This window comes from Musa acuminata, chromosome BXJ2-8 (assembly GCF_036884655.1).
Source record: "Musa acuminata AAA Group cultivar baxijiao chromosome BXJ2-8, Cavendish_Baxijiao_AAA, whole genome shotgun sequence".
Classification (NCBI taxonomy): domain Eukaryota; kingdom Viridiplantae; phylum Streptophyta; class Magnoliopsida; order Zingiberales; family Musaceae; genus Musa; species Musa acuminata.
Window position 1 is genome coordinate 49,774,893 of NC_088345.1, and position 12,287 is coordinate 49,787,179.

At 54.0% G+C, this 12,287-nt stretch overlaps 1 protein-coding gene and 1 long non-coding RNA gene across 2 annotated transcripts; one reads left to right on the forward strand and one right to left on the reverse strand.

The window, feature by feature from the left end:
• The first annotated feature begins 1,466 nt into the window (after nt 1–1,466).
• Nucleotides 1,467–2,665, forward strand: LOC135620005 (probable serine acetyltransferase 1). The gene has a single exon (XM_065122575.1). The coding sequence runs from the start codon at nt 1,577–1,579 to the stop codon at nt 2,468–2,470; it is 894 nt and encodes a 297-aa protein (XP_064978647.1). The 5' UTR covers nt 1,467–1,576; the 3' UTR covers nt 2,471–2,665.
• Nucleotides 2,666–2,803: 138 nt separating this feature from the next.
• On the reverse strand, nt 2,804–11,706 carry LOC135620006 (uncharacterized). The gene is made up of 2 exons (XR_010489592.1): nt 11,569–11,706; nt 2,804–3,106 (listed from the first exon to the last, which is right to left on the reverse strand). It is a non-coding gene; the product is annotated as an uncharacterized LOC135620006 (long non-coding RNA).
• Between the last annotated feature and the right edge of the window lie 581 nt (nt 11,707–12,287).

A 12,287-nucleotide genomic window follows, 5' to 3' on the forward strand; every position in this document is an offset into this window, starting at 1 on the left:
CCCAACAAGCCCACGGGCTCTCTGTCGGATCAAACATATATTCGATCCATCAAATCTCTCGTCGATTAATCTAATATAAAAAAATACTTTTTAATTTAAAATTTAAGTTACATAAACAATAATTGTTTTCTTGGCTCACTACACAGTCTGATTGATTCAACTATCAATACAAAATACTTAAAAGACCAATTCAATTATCTTTCTATACCCGATATAAGATTGAATCGGGTTGGGTGTCATGGCTATCTGCCAGCAGCAGAGTTTGTCTAAACCTTCTCCTTTTCTGTCAGGAAACCATGGGCAGCCTATCAACTTCACTGAAAGCTACCAATTGGGGGAGAAGCCAGAGTTTCTCAGTGACGACAAAAGACGTAGCATTTGACCAAGACAAAAGAGACTCCACCTCTAAAGGTCACAATAAACTGATGAAAACTTGCAAAACATAGAACACAACAACAAAAGACACTTGTGCAGTCCAAAGAAGATTGCATATCCACAAGCAATACTCCCAACTCCTCCAATATTATACTACTTGCAGTGTATGGCCAGCACAAGCTTGTGGCACATTATACATATAAATATATATACAAGTCATGTGAATCCACTACAGCTTCTATATACATGGAATGTTACTATTTTATTGTTGTATATGGTCATTAAGGAGCCCATAGGAAATCTATCATGGATGATGTCGATGGAACTCGAGACTCCTGCTGGGAATGGACTTTGACCGATTTCCCCGTCGACGTTCTCCATCAGCTGATTGCTACGTCTGAACCACGAGTTGGAGTCAAAACTCACCAAAAACGACTGGCATTACAAAACAGGAATGGGGGACTATTGACCTGAAAATAATTGCATGTCGATCGAAAACAACCAATTTATTTGCTAATAATCGATTACAAATTCGAGCTCGGTATGACAGGATAGAGGGAGACAGGAGTACAAAATTTATTGTGAAACATGTCATCACTGTATAAGCTTAAGTTTGAATTATCTACAACTACTAAGGAATTGACAATGAGATGGCGGCTAGAGAGGAAGGAAGAAAAAGAAGACTCACTGTTCAGAAGAGAACTAATGGCATTGTGGGACACCTTATGTTTATTAGGTTCACATCAAACGATACAATAGTTGGAAGTCACTAATAGGTCGAATGCAACCAAAATTAATCCATATTTAGACCCCAATTGTTAAAGAAACCAACTGCCAAATTCTTCTAATTTGGTTCGGTTTGGTTTCATCTCAAACATGTATTTCTCAAATTATCCTCTCTTTGTATATATTAATATATATATATATATATATATATATATATATATTAATATAGTAATCATTCTTCTAGAGAGCCCCACCAAACGGCTTGGCCTTTGGTGACCACAGAATGCTACTTTCTTCAACCTCCATCACTGGCTCTACTGTTAACTTAACTCGAGCTGTGTATATATAGAGCCTTCTCTGCACTTCCCTCGTCATCATTCACGCCCTGCCTACCTGCCTTCTCTCGCTTGATTTCTTTTCCGGCTCTATAATTCATCGACTCAGTAGAGAAGAGAGAGATCGAGTAGGGAGAGAGATGCCGGCGGGGCAGGTGAACCGCATGTCGGCGACGGCGGCGATGGTGCCGACGTACCCGCCGCCGGAGTCCGAGACGGAGGAGGCGTGGGTGTGGGGGCAGATCAAGGCGGAGGCGTACCGCGACGCGGAGTCGGAGCCGGCGCTGGCGAGCTTCCTCTACGCGACGGTGCTGTCGCACCCGTCCCTCGCACGCTCCCTCGCCTTCCACCTCGCCAACAAGCTCTGCTCCTCCACCCTCCTCTCCACCCTGCTCTACGACCTCTTCCTCCAGTCCTTCTCCTCCTCTCCCACCCTCATCTCCGCCGTCGTCGCCGACCTCCTCGCGGCCCGCCATCGCGACCCCGCCTGCGCCAACTTCTCCCATTGCCTACTAAACTACAAGGGCTTCCTCGCCATCCAGGCCCACCGCGTGTCCCACCTCCTTTGGGGTCAAAACCGCCGCCCCCTCGCCCTCGCGCTCCAGTCCCGCATCGCCGACGTCTTCGCCGTCGACATCCACCCCGCCGCCCGCGTCGGCAAGGGCGTCCTCCTCGACCACGCCACCGGCGTCGTCGTCGGCGAGACCGCGGTCATCGGCAACAACGTCTCCATCCTCCACCACGTCACCCTCGGCGGCACCGGCAAGGCCGTCGGGGACCGCCACCCCAAGATCGGCGACGGCGTCCTCATCGGCGCCGGCGCCACCATCCTCGGCAACATCCGGATCGGCGAGGGGGCCAAGATCGGGGCCGGATCCGTCGTGCTCATCGACGTGCCCCCCAGGTCCACCGCCGTCGGGAGCCCTGCCCGGCTCATCGGGGGCAAGGACAAGCACTTCACGCACGACGACCTGCCTAGCGAATCGATGGATCACACATCCTTCATCCAGGAGTGGTCCGACTACATCATCTAACCTCATTGGTTAGATGATGATTGCGGATGCTTCTGCCACAGGGTGATGAATAAAGCATCCGGCTGGATTCGAATGGTCATAAGTCGACTAGGTGAGCTTTTCTCGTAGGAATATGGTCAAACATCTTATTTGCTTTGAGAAACTGTGTGCGCGTTTTTGATTGCATATGACATGCGGCGATGTTCTTTCTGGTGCTCTGATTCTTGTCAGATACATTTCTCAGAATCAACGATCTTCCGTCGATGAGCCAGCCGTCACAGAGCTAGACCTAATCAGCCAAAGATGAGAGACTCTATGACAAGAGAGTCTATCAAGTACTTTAGTGAGAATTCATAAAAATGAACATGCTAGCTAGTTTGATTAATAAAAACTTTATCAAATCATCCTATGATATAGGATCAAGATTTATCCTTTGCAAAAAAAAATAAATCATAAAATTAGTAATGTACCTTAGTAGCAATACGACAAACAAAACATAGCATATACGAACACAGCATGGCTTTCCTTTCTTGGTTGAAGGTTTACTGCATAGACCGCAAATCTTTGTCAATTTCAACCTTCCTTTCTGACTTTTATTGCAAGTAAAGACTTTCTTTTCTCCTCCCTTGTCTTCTCGTACTCTTCCATAGTCATCCCCTACGGGATCACGTTGAACGAATCAAATAATACACACACTATATCATCGTTTCCCAGGTGGCAGAAGCAAAATAGATAGACACAATGTACACACCAAGCAGTAGTACTGAGGTGCATTAGCACGACATCAAACAGTAGTACAAGCCAAACCAGAGAAGAACAAACATCAAGGATACCTTGAAAAGATTTCTTCAGATAACCTGAGGTGCATTATTTACTACTCAAAATGTCATGTTCGCGCGGATGCTCTACAAATAAGTTCACTTGTCACCCCTAGATGTTGATTTTTCAGTCAACTAGCTAAAACAACTATGATAATAAACCTTTAGTGTAATTAATACATGAAACCTTCTGTACTAATAAAAGTCCTGCATGGAATTGCCAAATACCCCTTAATAAAAATCCTATTTCAATCTTTTATGTCATGAAATAAACCAAGACATGGTGAAGTTATTTGTCAAAGTCACGAAAGTGGCATACATGCAAAAGTGTGCAAATAACAACATTTTAAAAGGGTAATACATTAATAGACAGTTTAATGTGTATATGTGCCATTCGAAGTTACATTCATAACTTCGTTCATTTTCTAGTAAGCATAGCACAAGAGCAAGTTTTCGAAGAATTAAATACTAAACAGTTTCTGTTCCAGTTACCATGCAACTATAACTATTAGCTACTTAGCTTAAACAATGGAAAACTTGAAGGAAAGAAATAAACAATTAATATCAAGCCAAATTACAACATAGATGTACAAAAGCATTAAATTACAGCACAAAGACTTCAACCTGGAAACTACAACTACAGAAAGATGATCAGTTATCCAAACATATTATTTGAGCAATCAAAAACATAAAAAAATATAACTGAAATAAATTGAAGCAAAAAGTGGAATAAGAAGTGCTCAAATTCATGAATTATTACTTTTAGTCACAACAAAGCATACAACAATAACAACAAGACCGTAAGCCCAATTATTTGAGGTCGACTACATGGATCTTTTATCATCATTGAGATCTGTAAAAAGTCATATGTTTAGTTAAGTTCAGAGTACTTAAATCTTTATTTATAGTTTCTATTAAAGTCTTTAAGTCTTCCTCTATTTCTTTCGTATCATTAACATTAATCATTTTACCTCTTCTGACTATCATATATGGAAGTCTCCTAAACACATGTATATATCATCTTAAATGATTGTCCTCTATTGCGTTACTTAGTTGTTCACAAATAACAATATTTCTTTTTCTATCTTTCCTAATAACTCCACACATCCATCTTAACGTTCTCATCTCGGCAACACAAATTTTTTGTATATGTTATTTCTTAACTATCCAACACTCAGATCCATAAAGTATTATTGGTTTTACAATGATTTTATAAAATTTTTCTTTAATCTCAAAAGTATCTGATAATCAAATAAGACTCCTAATGTCCATTGCCATTTTAATCATCATGTTTTTACTTTATAAATAATATATTTATCGGTCTCTCCATCTTGTTGAATAATTGATCCAAGATACCTAAGGGTTTTACTTAAAGGAACTTATTGTTCATCCAACTTATCTACATTATTCTGTCTAATTTTAAGATTACTAAAATTATATCTCATATATTCAGCTTTGGTCCAATTAAATCTAAAATCTTTAATTTCTAATGATTGTCTCCATAGCTCACATATATAATTAATTACACTTAGGCTTTCATCAACTAAGACAATATCATCAACAAATAACATATGATAGGGGTAAAAATGGCGATGTGACACGCCATGGCAGCAACCCCCTGAGCGACACACTGCCCGAGGCTCTCCATACCCTGCAGCAGCTCGGCCTCCCACGCAACCCCAGTGGTGATGTTAGACGCCTTGCAGACAGCTACGTCAAGTAACATCAAACCTCCTCCATAAATACCCCCGAGTCCTAAGCAAAGGGGGGGGGGAACTCACTCAGACACAAAACACTCAGAGGCTCTTCTTCTGCCTCATCCACAATCCCCTCCACATCCTTCTCTAACTTAATCGTCGGAGGGGTCGGGCCGAGCTCCCGGCCCGACCTGTGTGCAGGTGCGAGATGGTGTCGCCTCTTCCCGAAGCTGCGGCGGAGCTGCCTCCCGACCCGAGCCGCCGACCCGAACCGCCGACCCGACCTGCCGAACCGACCTCCCGACTCGAACCACCGAACTCGGTCGCCGGGAGACCTCGAGGAGCGCCCCCACGGAGATCACCGCCTTCCGGACCCGAACCAAGCCGCGACGGCCCCGAGGCCACGGCTAAAAAAGTTACTTACCGTAACAGAATGGCGCTAGAAGGAGGGCCCGAAATGACGGTACGTTAGCTTTCTCCTTGGTTGCTCCGCTGTAGCCGACCTGCACCAGCAGCAACGACTTCTGGGGCTGGTCTCGCCCGCGTCGACCCCACGCGCGCGGCCAGGCCGCGCGTCTCGACCCCTCGGCCACGCGCGCGGCTCGACCCCATGCGCACGGCCATCCGCCCGCGTCGACCCCGCGCGCGCGCCTCCCTCGCGTCGGCCCCACGCGCGCGGCCAATCCGCCCGCGTCGGCACCACGCGCGCGGCCAGACCACGCGTCTCGGCCCCTCGGCCCCACGCACGCGGCCAGCCCGCGCGCCACGGCTCCTCGGCCCCACGCGCAGCAAGCAGCCTGATGCCTCGGCTGCTCCTCGGCCCCATGACGGTGCAGCCCGCTGCATCGACCCCTCGGTCCCATGCGTGGCCGCTCGCCTCAGCTGCTCGGCTGACGAAGCAGCCCGCTGCCTCGGCTCCTCGGCCTCATGCGCAGCCAGCACGCTGCGTCGACCCCTCGGTCCCATGCGTGGCCGCCCGCCTCAGCTGCTCGGCTGACGGTGCAGCCCGCTGCCTCGGCCCCTCGGCCTCATGCGCAGCCAATATGCTGCAGCTAGCACGCTGCCTCGGCCCCTTGCGCAGCGAGCAGCGCGCTGCTTCGGCTCCTCGGCCTCATGCGCAGCCAACACGCTGCAGCCAGCGTGCTGCCTCGGCCCCTCGGCCCCGTGTGCAGCCAACACGCTGCCTCGGCTCCTCGGCCCCATGCGCAGCAAGCAGCCCGCTGCCTCGGCCCCTCGGCCTCATGCGCAACCAATACGCTGCAGCTAGCACGCTGCCTCGGCCCCTCGGCCCCTTGCGCAGCGAGCAGCGCGCTGCTTCGGCTCCTCGGCCTCATGCGCAGCCAACACGCTGCAGCCAACACGCTGCCTCGGCCCCTTGGCCCCGTGTGCAGCCAGCACGCTGCATCGACCCCTCGGTCCCATGCGTGGCCGCCCGCCTCAGCTGCTCGGCTGACGAAGCAGCCCGCTGCCTCGGCTCCTCGGCCCCATGCGCAGCAAGCAGCTCGCTGCTTCGGCCCCTCGGCCTCATGCGCAGCCAACACGCTGCAGCCAGCACGCTGCGTCGACCCCTCGGTCCCATGCGTGGCCGCCCGCCTCAGCTGCTCGGTTGACGAAGCAGCCCGTTGCCTCGGCCCCTCGGCCTCATGCGCAGCCAACACGCTGCAGCCAGCACGCTGCATCGACCCCTCGGTCCCATGCGTGGCCGCCCGCCTCAGTTGCTCGGATGACGAAGCAGCTCGCTGCCTCGGCTCCTCGGTCTCATGCGCAGCTAACACGCTGCACGTTGCCTCGGCTCCTCGGCCCCTTGCGCAGCGAGCAGCACGCTGCCTCGGCTTCTCGGCCTCATGTGCAGCCAACACGCTGCAGCCAGCACGCTGCATCGACCCCTCGGTCCCATGCGTGGCCTCCCGCCTCAGCTGCTCGGCTGACGGTGCAGCCTGCTGCCTCGGCCCCTCGGCCTCATGCGCAGCCAATACGCTGCAGCCAGCCCGCTGCGTCGACCCCTCGGTCCCATGCGTGGCCGCCCGCCTCAGCTGCTCGGCTGACGAAGCAGCCCACTGCCTCGACTCCTCGGCCTCATGCGCAGCCAACACGCTGCAGCCAGCACGCTGCATCGACCCCTCGGTCCCATGCGTGGCCGCCCGCCTCAGCTGCTCGGCTGACGAAGCAGCCCGCTGCCTCGGCTCCTCGGCCTCATGCGCAGCCAACACGCTGCAGCCAGCACGCTGCGTCGACCCCTCGGTCCTATGCGTGGCCACCCGCCTCAGCTGCTCGGCTGACGGTGCAGCCCGCTGCCTCGGCCTCATGCGCAGCCAATACGCTGCAGCTAGCACGCTGCCTCGGCCCCTCGGCCCCATGCGCAGCAAGCAGCCCGCTGCCTCGGCCCCTCGGCCTCATGCGCAGCCAACACGCTGCAGCCAGCACGCTGCATCGACCCCTCGGTCCCATGCGTGGCCGCCCGCCTCAGCTGCTCGGCTGACGAAGCAGCCCGCTGCCTCGGCTCCTCGGCCCCTTACGCAGCGAGCAGCACGCTGCCTCGGCTTCTCGGCCTCATGCGCAGCCAACACGCTGCAGCCAGCACGATGCCTCGGCCACTCGGCCTCATGCGCAGCAAGCAGCCCGCTGCCTCGGCTCCTCGACCCCATGCGCGGCCAGCCTGCCTGCGCCGAGCTACTCGGCCATATTCACTGCCGAGTCTGTCTCAGGGCGGCTTACCGACCAGGGTCTCGCCCCTCGGTCGCAGCTTGCCTGCGTCGAGCCTACCTCAGCGCGGTCTGCCCGCCTGAGCAGCGCCCGCAGCCTGCCTGCGCCGAACCACCTCGGCGCGGCCCGACCGCCTGTCGTGTTCCTCGGCCGCGTGGTGCCCGAGGCCACGTCCTCGCGTCCTGCCCGCCTGATCGTGCTACTCGGTCGCATGACCCTCGCGACCACGCCTGCGCGGTCACCCCGCCTGCATCGTGCTCCTTGGCTCCATGTTCCCGAGACAAACCAGTGCCGCCGGTACGCCCGCGTCGTGCCCCTTGGCTCCATAAACCCCGAGACACGTCTGCACGGCCAGCCTGCCCGCGCCGAACTCCACGGCCCTATCCACCTGGTCCACGCCCCTCGGCCGCGGCTTGCCTGCGCCGAACGCCTCGGCTCTATGCTTGCCGAGCCCACCACCTCGGTCGCAGCCTGCCTACACCGAGCACCTCGGCAACTCTCTGCCGAAATCCCACCTCAACGCGGCCTGCCCCCCTGAGCGGTGTACCTCGGTCGCAACCTGCCTGCACCGAGCACCTCGGCAACTCTCTGTCGAAATCCCACCTCAGCGCGGCCTGCCCGCCTGAGCGGTGTCCCTCGGTCGCAGCCCGCCTGCATCGAGCACCTCGGCCAATCACTGCCGAGATCTACCTCGGCGCGGCTTGTCCGCCTCTATCGTGTACCTCGGCTGCATGGTGCCCGAGTCCACGTCCTCGCGTCCTGCCCGCCTCCACGTCCTCGCGTCCTGCCCGCCTGCGTCGTGCTACTCGGTCGCATGGCCCTTGCGACCACTCCTGCGCGGTCTGCCCGCCTGCGTCGTGCTCCTAGGTCGCGTAATGCCCGAGACCACACCTGCGCCGCCAGCCGCCTGCGTCGTGCTCCTTGGCTCCATGTTCCCGAGACAGACCAGTGCCGCCAATACGCCCGCGTTGTGCCCCTCGGCTCCATAAACCCCGAGACACGTCTGCACGGCCCTATCCACCTGGTCCACGCCCCTTGGCCGCGGCTTGCCTGCGCCGAACGCCTCGGCTCCCTGCTTGCCGAGCCCACCACCTCGGTCGCAGCCTGCCTGCACCGAGCACCTCGGCAACTCTCTGCCGAAATCCCACCTCAGCGCGGCCTGCCCGCCTGAGCGGTGTCCCTCGGTCGCAGCCTGCCTGCACCGAGCACCTCGGCCAATCACTGCCGAGATCTACCTCGGCGCGGCCTGTCCGCCTCTATCGTGTACCTCGGCCGCATGGTGCCCGAGTCCACGTCCTCCCGTCCTGCCCGCCTGCGTCGTGCTACTCGGTCGCATGGCCCTTGCGACCACGCCTGCGCGGTCTGCCCGCCTGCGTCGTGCTCCTCGGTCGCGTAATGCCCGAGACCACACCTGCGCCGCCAGCCGCCTGCGTCGTGCTCCTTGGCTCCATGTTCCCGAGACAGACCAGTGCCGCCAGTACGCCCGCGTCGTGCCCCTCGGCTCCATAAACCCCGAGACACGTCTGCACGGCCAGCCTGCCCGCGCCGAACTCCTCGGCCATATCCACTACCTTGCCCACCTGGGTTACATCCCTCGGCCGCAGCCTGCCTGCGCCGAGTGCCTCGGCTCCATGCTTTCCGAGGCCACCACCTCGGTCGCGTAATGCCCGAGGCCGCCACCTCGGTCGCATAATGCCCGAGGCCTCCTCGGCTTTACGCCTCCCGAGATCACACCTGCGCGGTCACCCCACCTGCGTTGTGCTCCTCAGCCCTCGGCTCTACGCCGTCCCGAGACCACACCTACGCGATCACCCCGCCTGCGTTGTGCTCCTCGGCCCTCGGCTCTATGCCATCCCGAGACCACGCTTGCGCGGCCAGCCCGCCTGCGTCGTGCTCCTCGGCTCTTCGGCTTTACGCCACCCGAGACCACGCCTGCGTGGCCAGCCCGCCTGCGTCGTGCTCCTCGGCTCTTCGACTTTACGCCATCCCGGGACCACACCTGCGCGGTCACCCCGCCTGCGTTGTGCTCTTCGGCCCTCGGCTTTACGCCACCCGGGACACACCTGCGCGGCCAGTCCGCCTGCGTCGTGCTCCTCGGCCCTCGGCTTTACGCCACCCGAGACCACACCTGCGCGGCCAACCCGCCTGCGTTGTGCTCCTCGACCCTCGGCTCTACGCCATCCCGGGACCACACCTGCGCGGTCACCCCGCCTACGCTGTGCTCCTCGGCCCTCATCGGCTCCATCGACCCCGAGTCCAACCCTGCTCGGCTTCCTGACTGAGTTGCGCACCTCGGCCCCATGTTGCACGAGACGCGTCCGCGCGGCTAGCCCGCCTGCGTCGTACGCCTCGAATCCGCATGACCAGCCCACCTGAAGTAAGAAGCCATGCATCGGACCCCTTGCATGCAAGAACCGACGCATAGCTCCTTTCGGGGGGGCATATGATAGGGGTAAAAATGGCGATGTGACACGCCATGGCAGCAACCCCCTGAGCGACACACTGCCCGAGGCTCTCCATACCCTGCAGCAGCTCGGCCTCCCACGCAACCCCAGTGGTGATGTTAGACGCCTTGCAGACAGCTACGTCAGGTAACATCAAACCTCCTCCATAAATACCCCTGAGTCCTAAGCAAAGGGGGGGGGAACTCACTCAGACACAAAACACTCAGAGGCTCTTCTTCTGCCTCATCCACAATCCCCTCCACATCCTTCTCTAACTTAATCGTCGGAGGGGTCGGGCCGAGCTCCCGGCCCGACCTGTGTGTAGGTGCGAGATGGTGTCGCCTCTTCCCGAAGCTGCGGCGGAGCTGCCTCCCGACCCGAGCCGCCGACCCGAACCGCCGACCCGACCTGCCGAACCAACCTCCCGACCCGAACCACCGAACTCGGCCGCCGGGAGACCTCGAGGAGCGCCCCCACGGAGATCACCGCCTTCCGGACCCGAACCAAGCTGCGACGGCCCCGAGGCCACAGCTAAAAAAGTTACTTACCGTAACAACATACACCAGGAAGTTCTATCATATAAGTGATCAGTAAGTTCGTCCTTATCAATGTGAAAAGGTAGAGACTTTATGTGAATTATTGATGCAATATTATGCTAATAGAAAATTCAATAGACACACTTCCTATAGTTCTAACACTAATAATTACATTATCATACATATATTTAATATCAATATAATTTATGGATATACCTTTCTTTAATAAAACCCACCATAATATGAGAAAGAAGATTTCAAATTGAACAAACAATCCAAAGGAGATCTTGGTTGTCTCAATAAATAAGATGAGTTGACTGAGATTAGTAACATGAGGAGAGATTGAGGGAGACCAAAGAAATTTTACTGCAGATAAAAAAAATATTTGTTTGCTCTTGGTGTGACTACTGATGGTCACTTACATAGAGCTCAATGTTAAGATGAATTTTGAGAAGCTAGACATTATGGTAGTTGTTGTATACAGACAAAAACTAGGAGAAACAACAATAACAATTTGCAACCTCAGTATGGTGGTAAATGAACCACTACGTTCAAATTAGCAAAAGAAGGAAAAAGAAACATTATGTGTCTCCATATACATGGATCCTGTTGGTAAAGAGATGCCACACATACTAAAGAAACATTTGAATGAGTAGGAAACTAGGCAGAATAAATGTTCGTTCTAATATATCCCAACTCCTGCAAAATTGCACCAAAACTCATCAATCAAAGTTTATGATAAATTTCCCATGTTACAGTGTACTATATAACACAACAAACAACCATGAAGAAGTAACTGATTGAAATGAACATTTTGTTCTTTGAAAAAACTTGTACTCAATAAATTATAAAAGGTTTTTTTTGAGCCATTCAATCGTTAGAGCATTATATCACAATAATGTATGTAAAGAAAGAAGCTACCTTATCCTCCTTTTCTTCTGTCTCAGGAGGCACACCCTACTTATTGCCCTTGCTCATATCTGTTGGTGGTTTTTTTGTGTTCTAGCTGCTTTTCGGTTGCAAGAGTCTTATCGGCATTAGAAACATCATCCTTCTCACTGTCTTCTAATACAGTTCCACAAACGTAACAAGATCAGTGATGGCAACTGCAAACATACCTTCACCAAAATTCTTCTGAGTATATCATGAATCACAAACGAAGAGGAAATCTTAACTGTGCCACAGTTACCAAGTCCTGCCCCATGGCGTTTAGTCTCATAACCTCAGCCTGTGCCACTGCGCCACTGATACAACCTACGTGAGGACCGTTCAGAGTCACCTCCAGAGTGCTCAACCCCACTGCCACCACTGCCCCCATATCTACCACGTGGCCACCACCAAATGGCTGACACGGCGGGCGTTCCCTCTCCAGAAGCCTATCGCCACCCCCACCACCACCACCACCATATCCCTTAGAGATCCCATTGGCGTTGCCATTTCCAAAGTAACGATTTGGGCACGTCCCGCCACTTCGACCACCTCTTCCATCCCTTGTTTCGCCACGGCCAGCACCACCGCGTGATGGTGCAGCATTTCTCGCCTCCCTCACTATATGCCAAACACACTCCGAAGCTTCGCTTAGGACATTAGGTCATTGAAAAAATATCAAATTTCAACGGAGACCACACAAGACCCAAAAT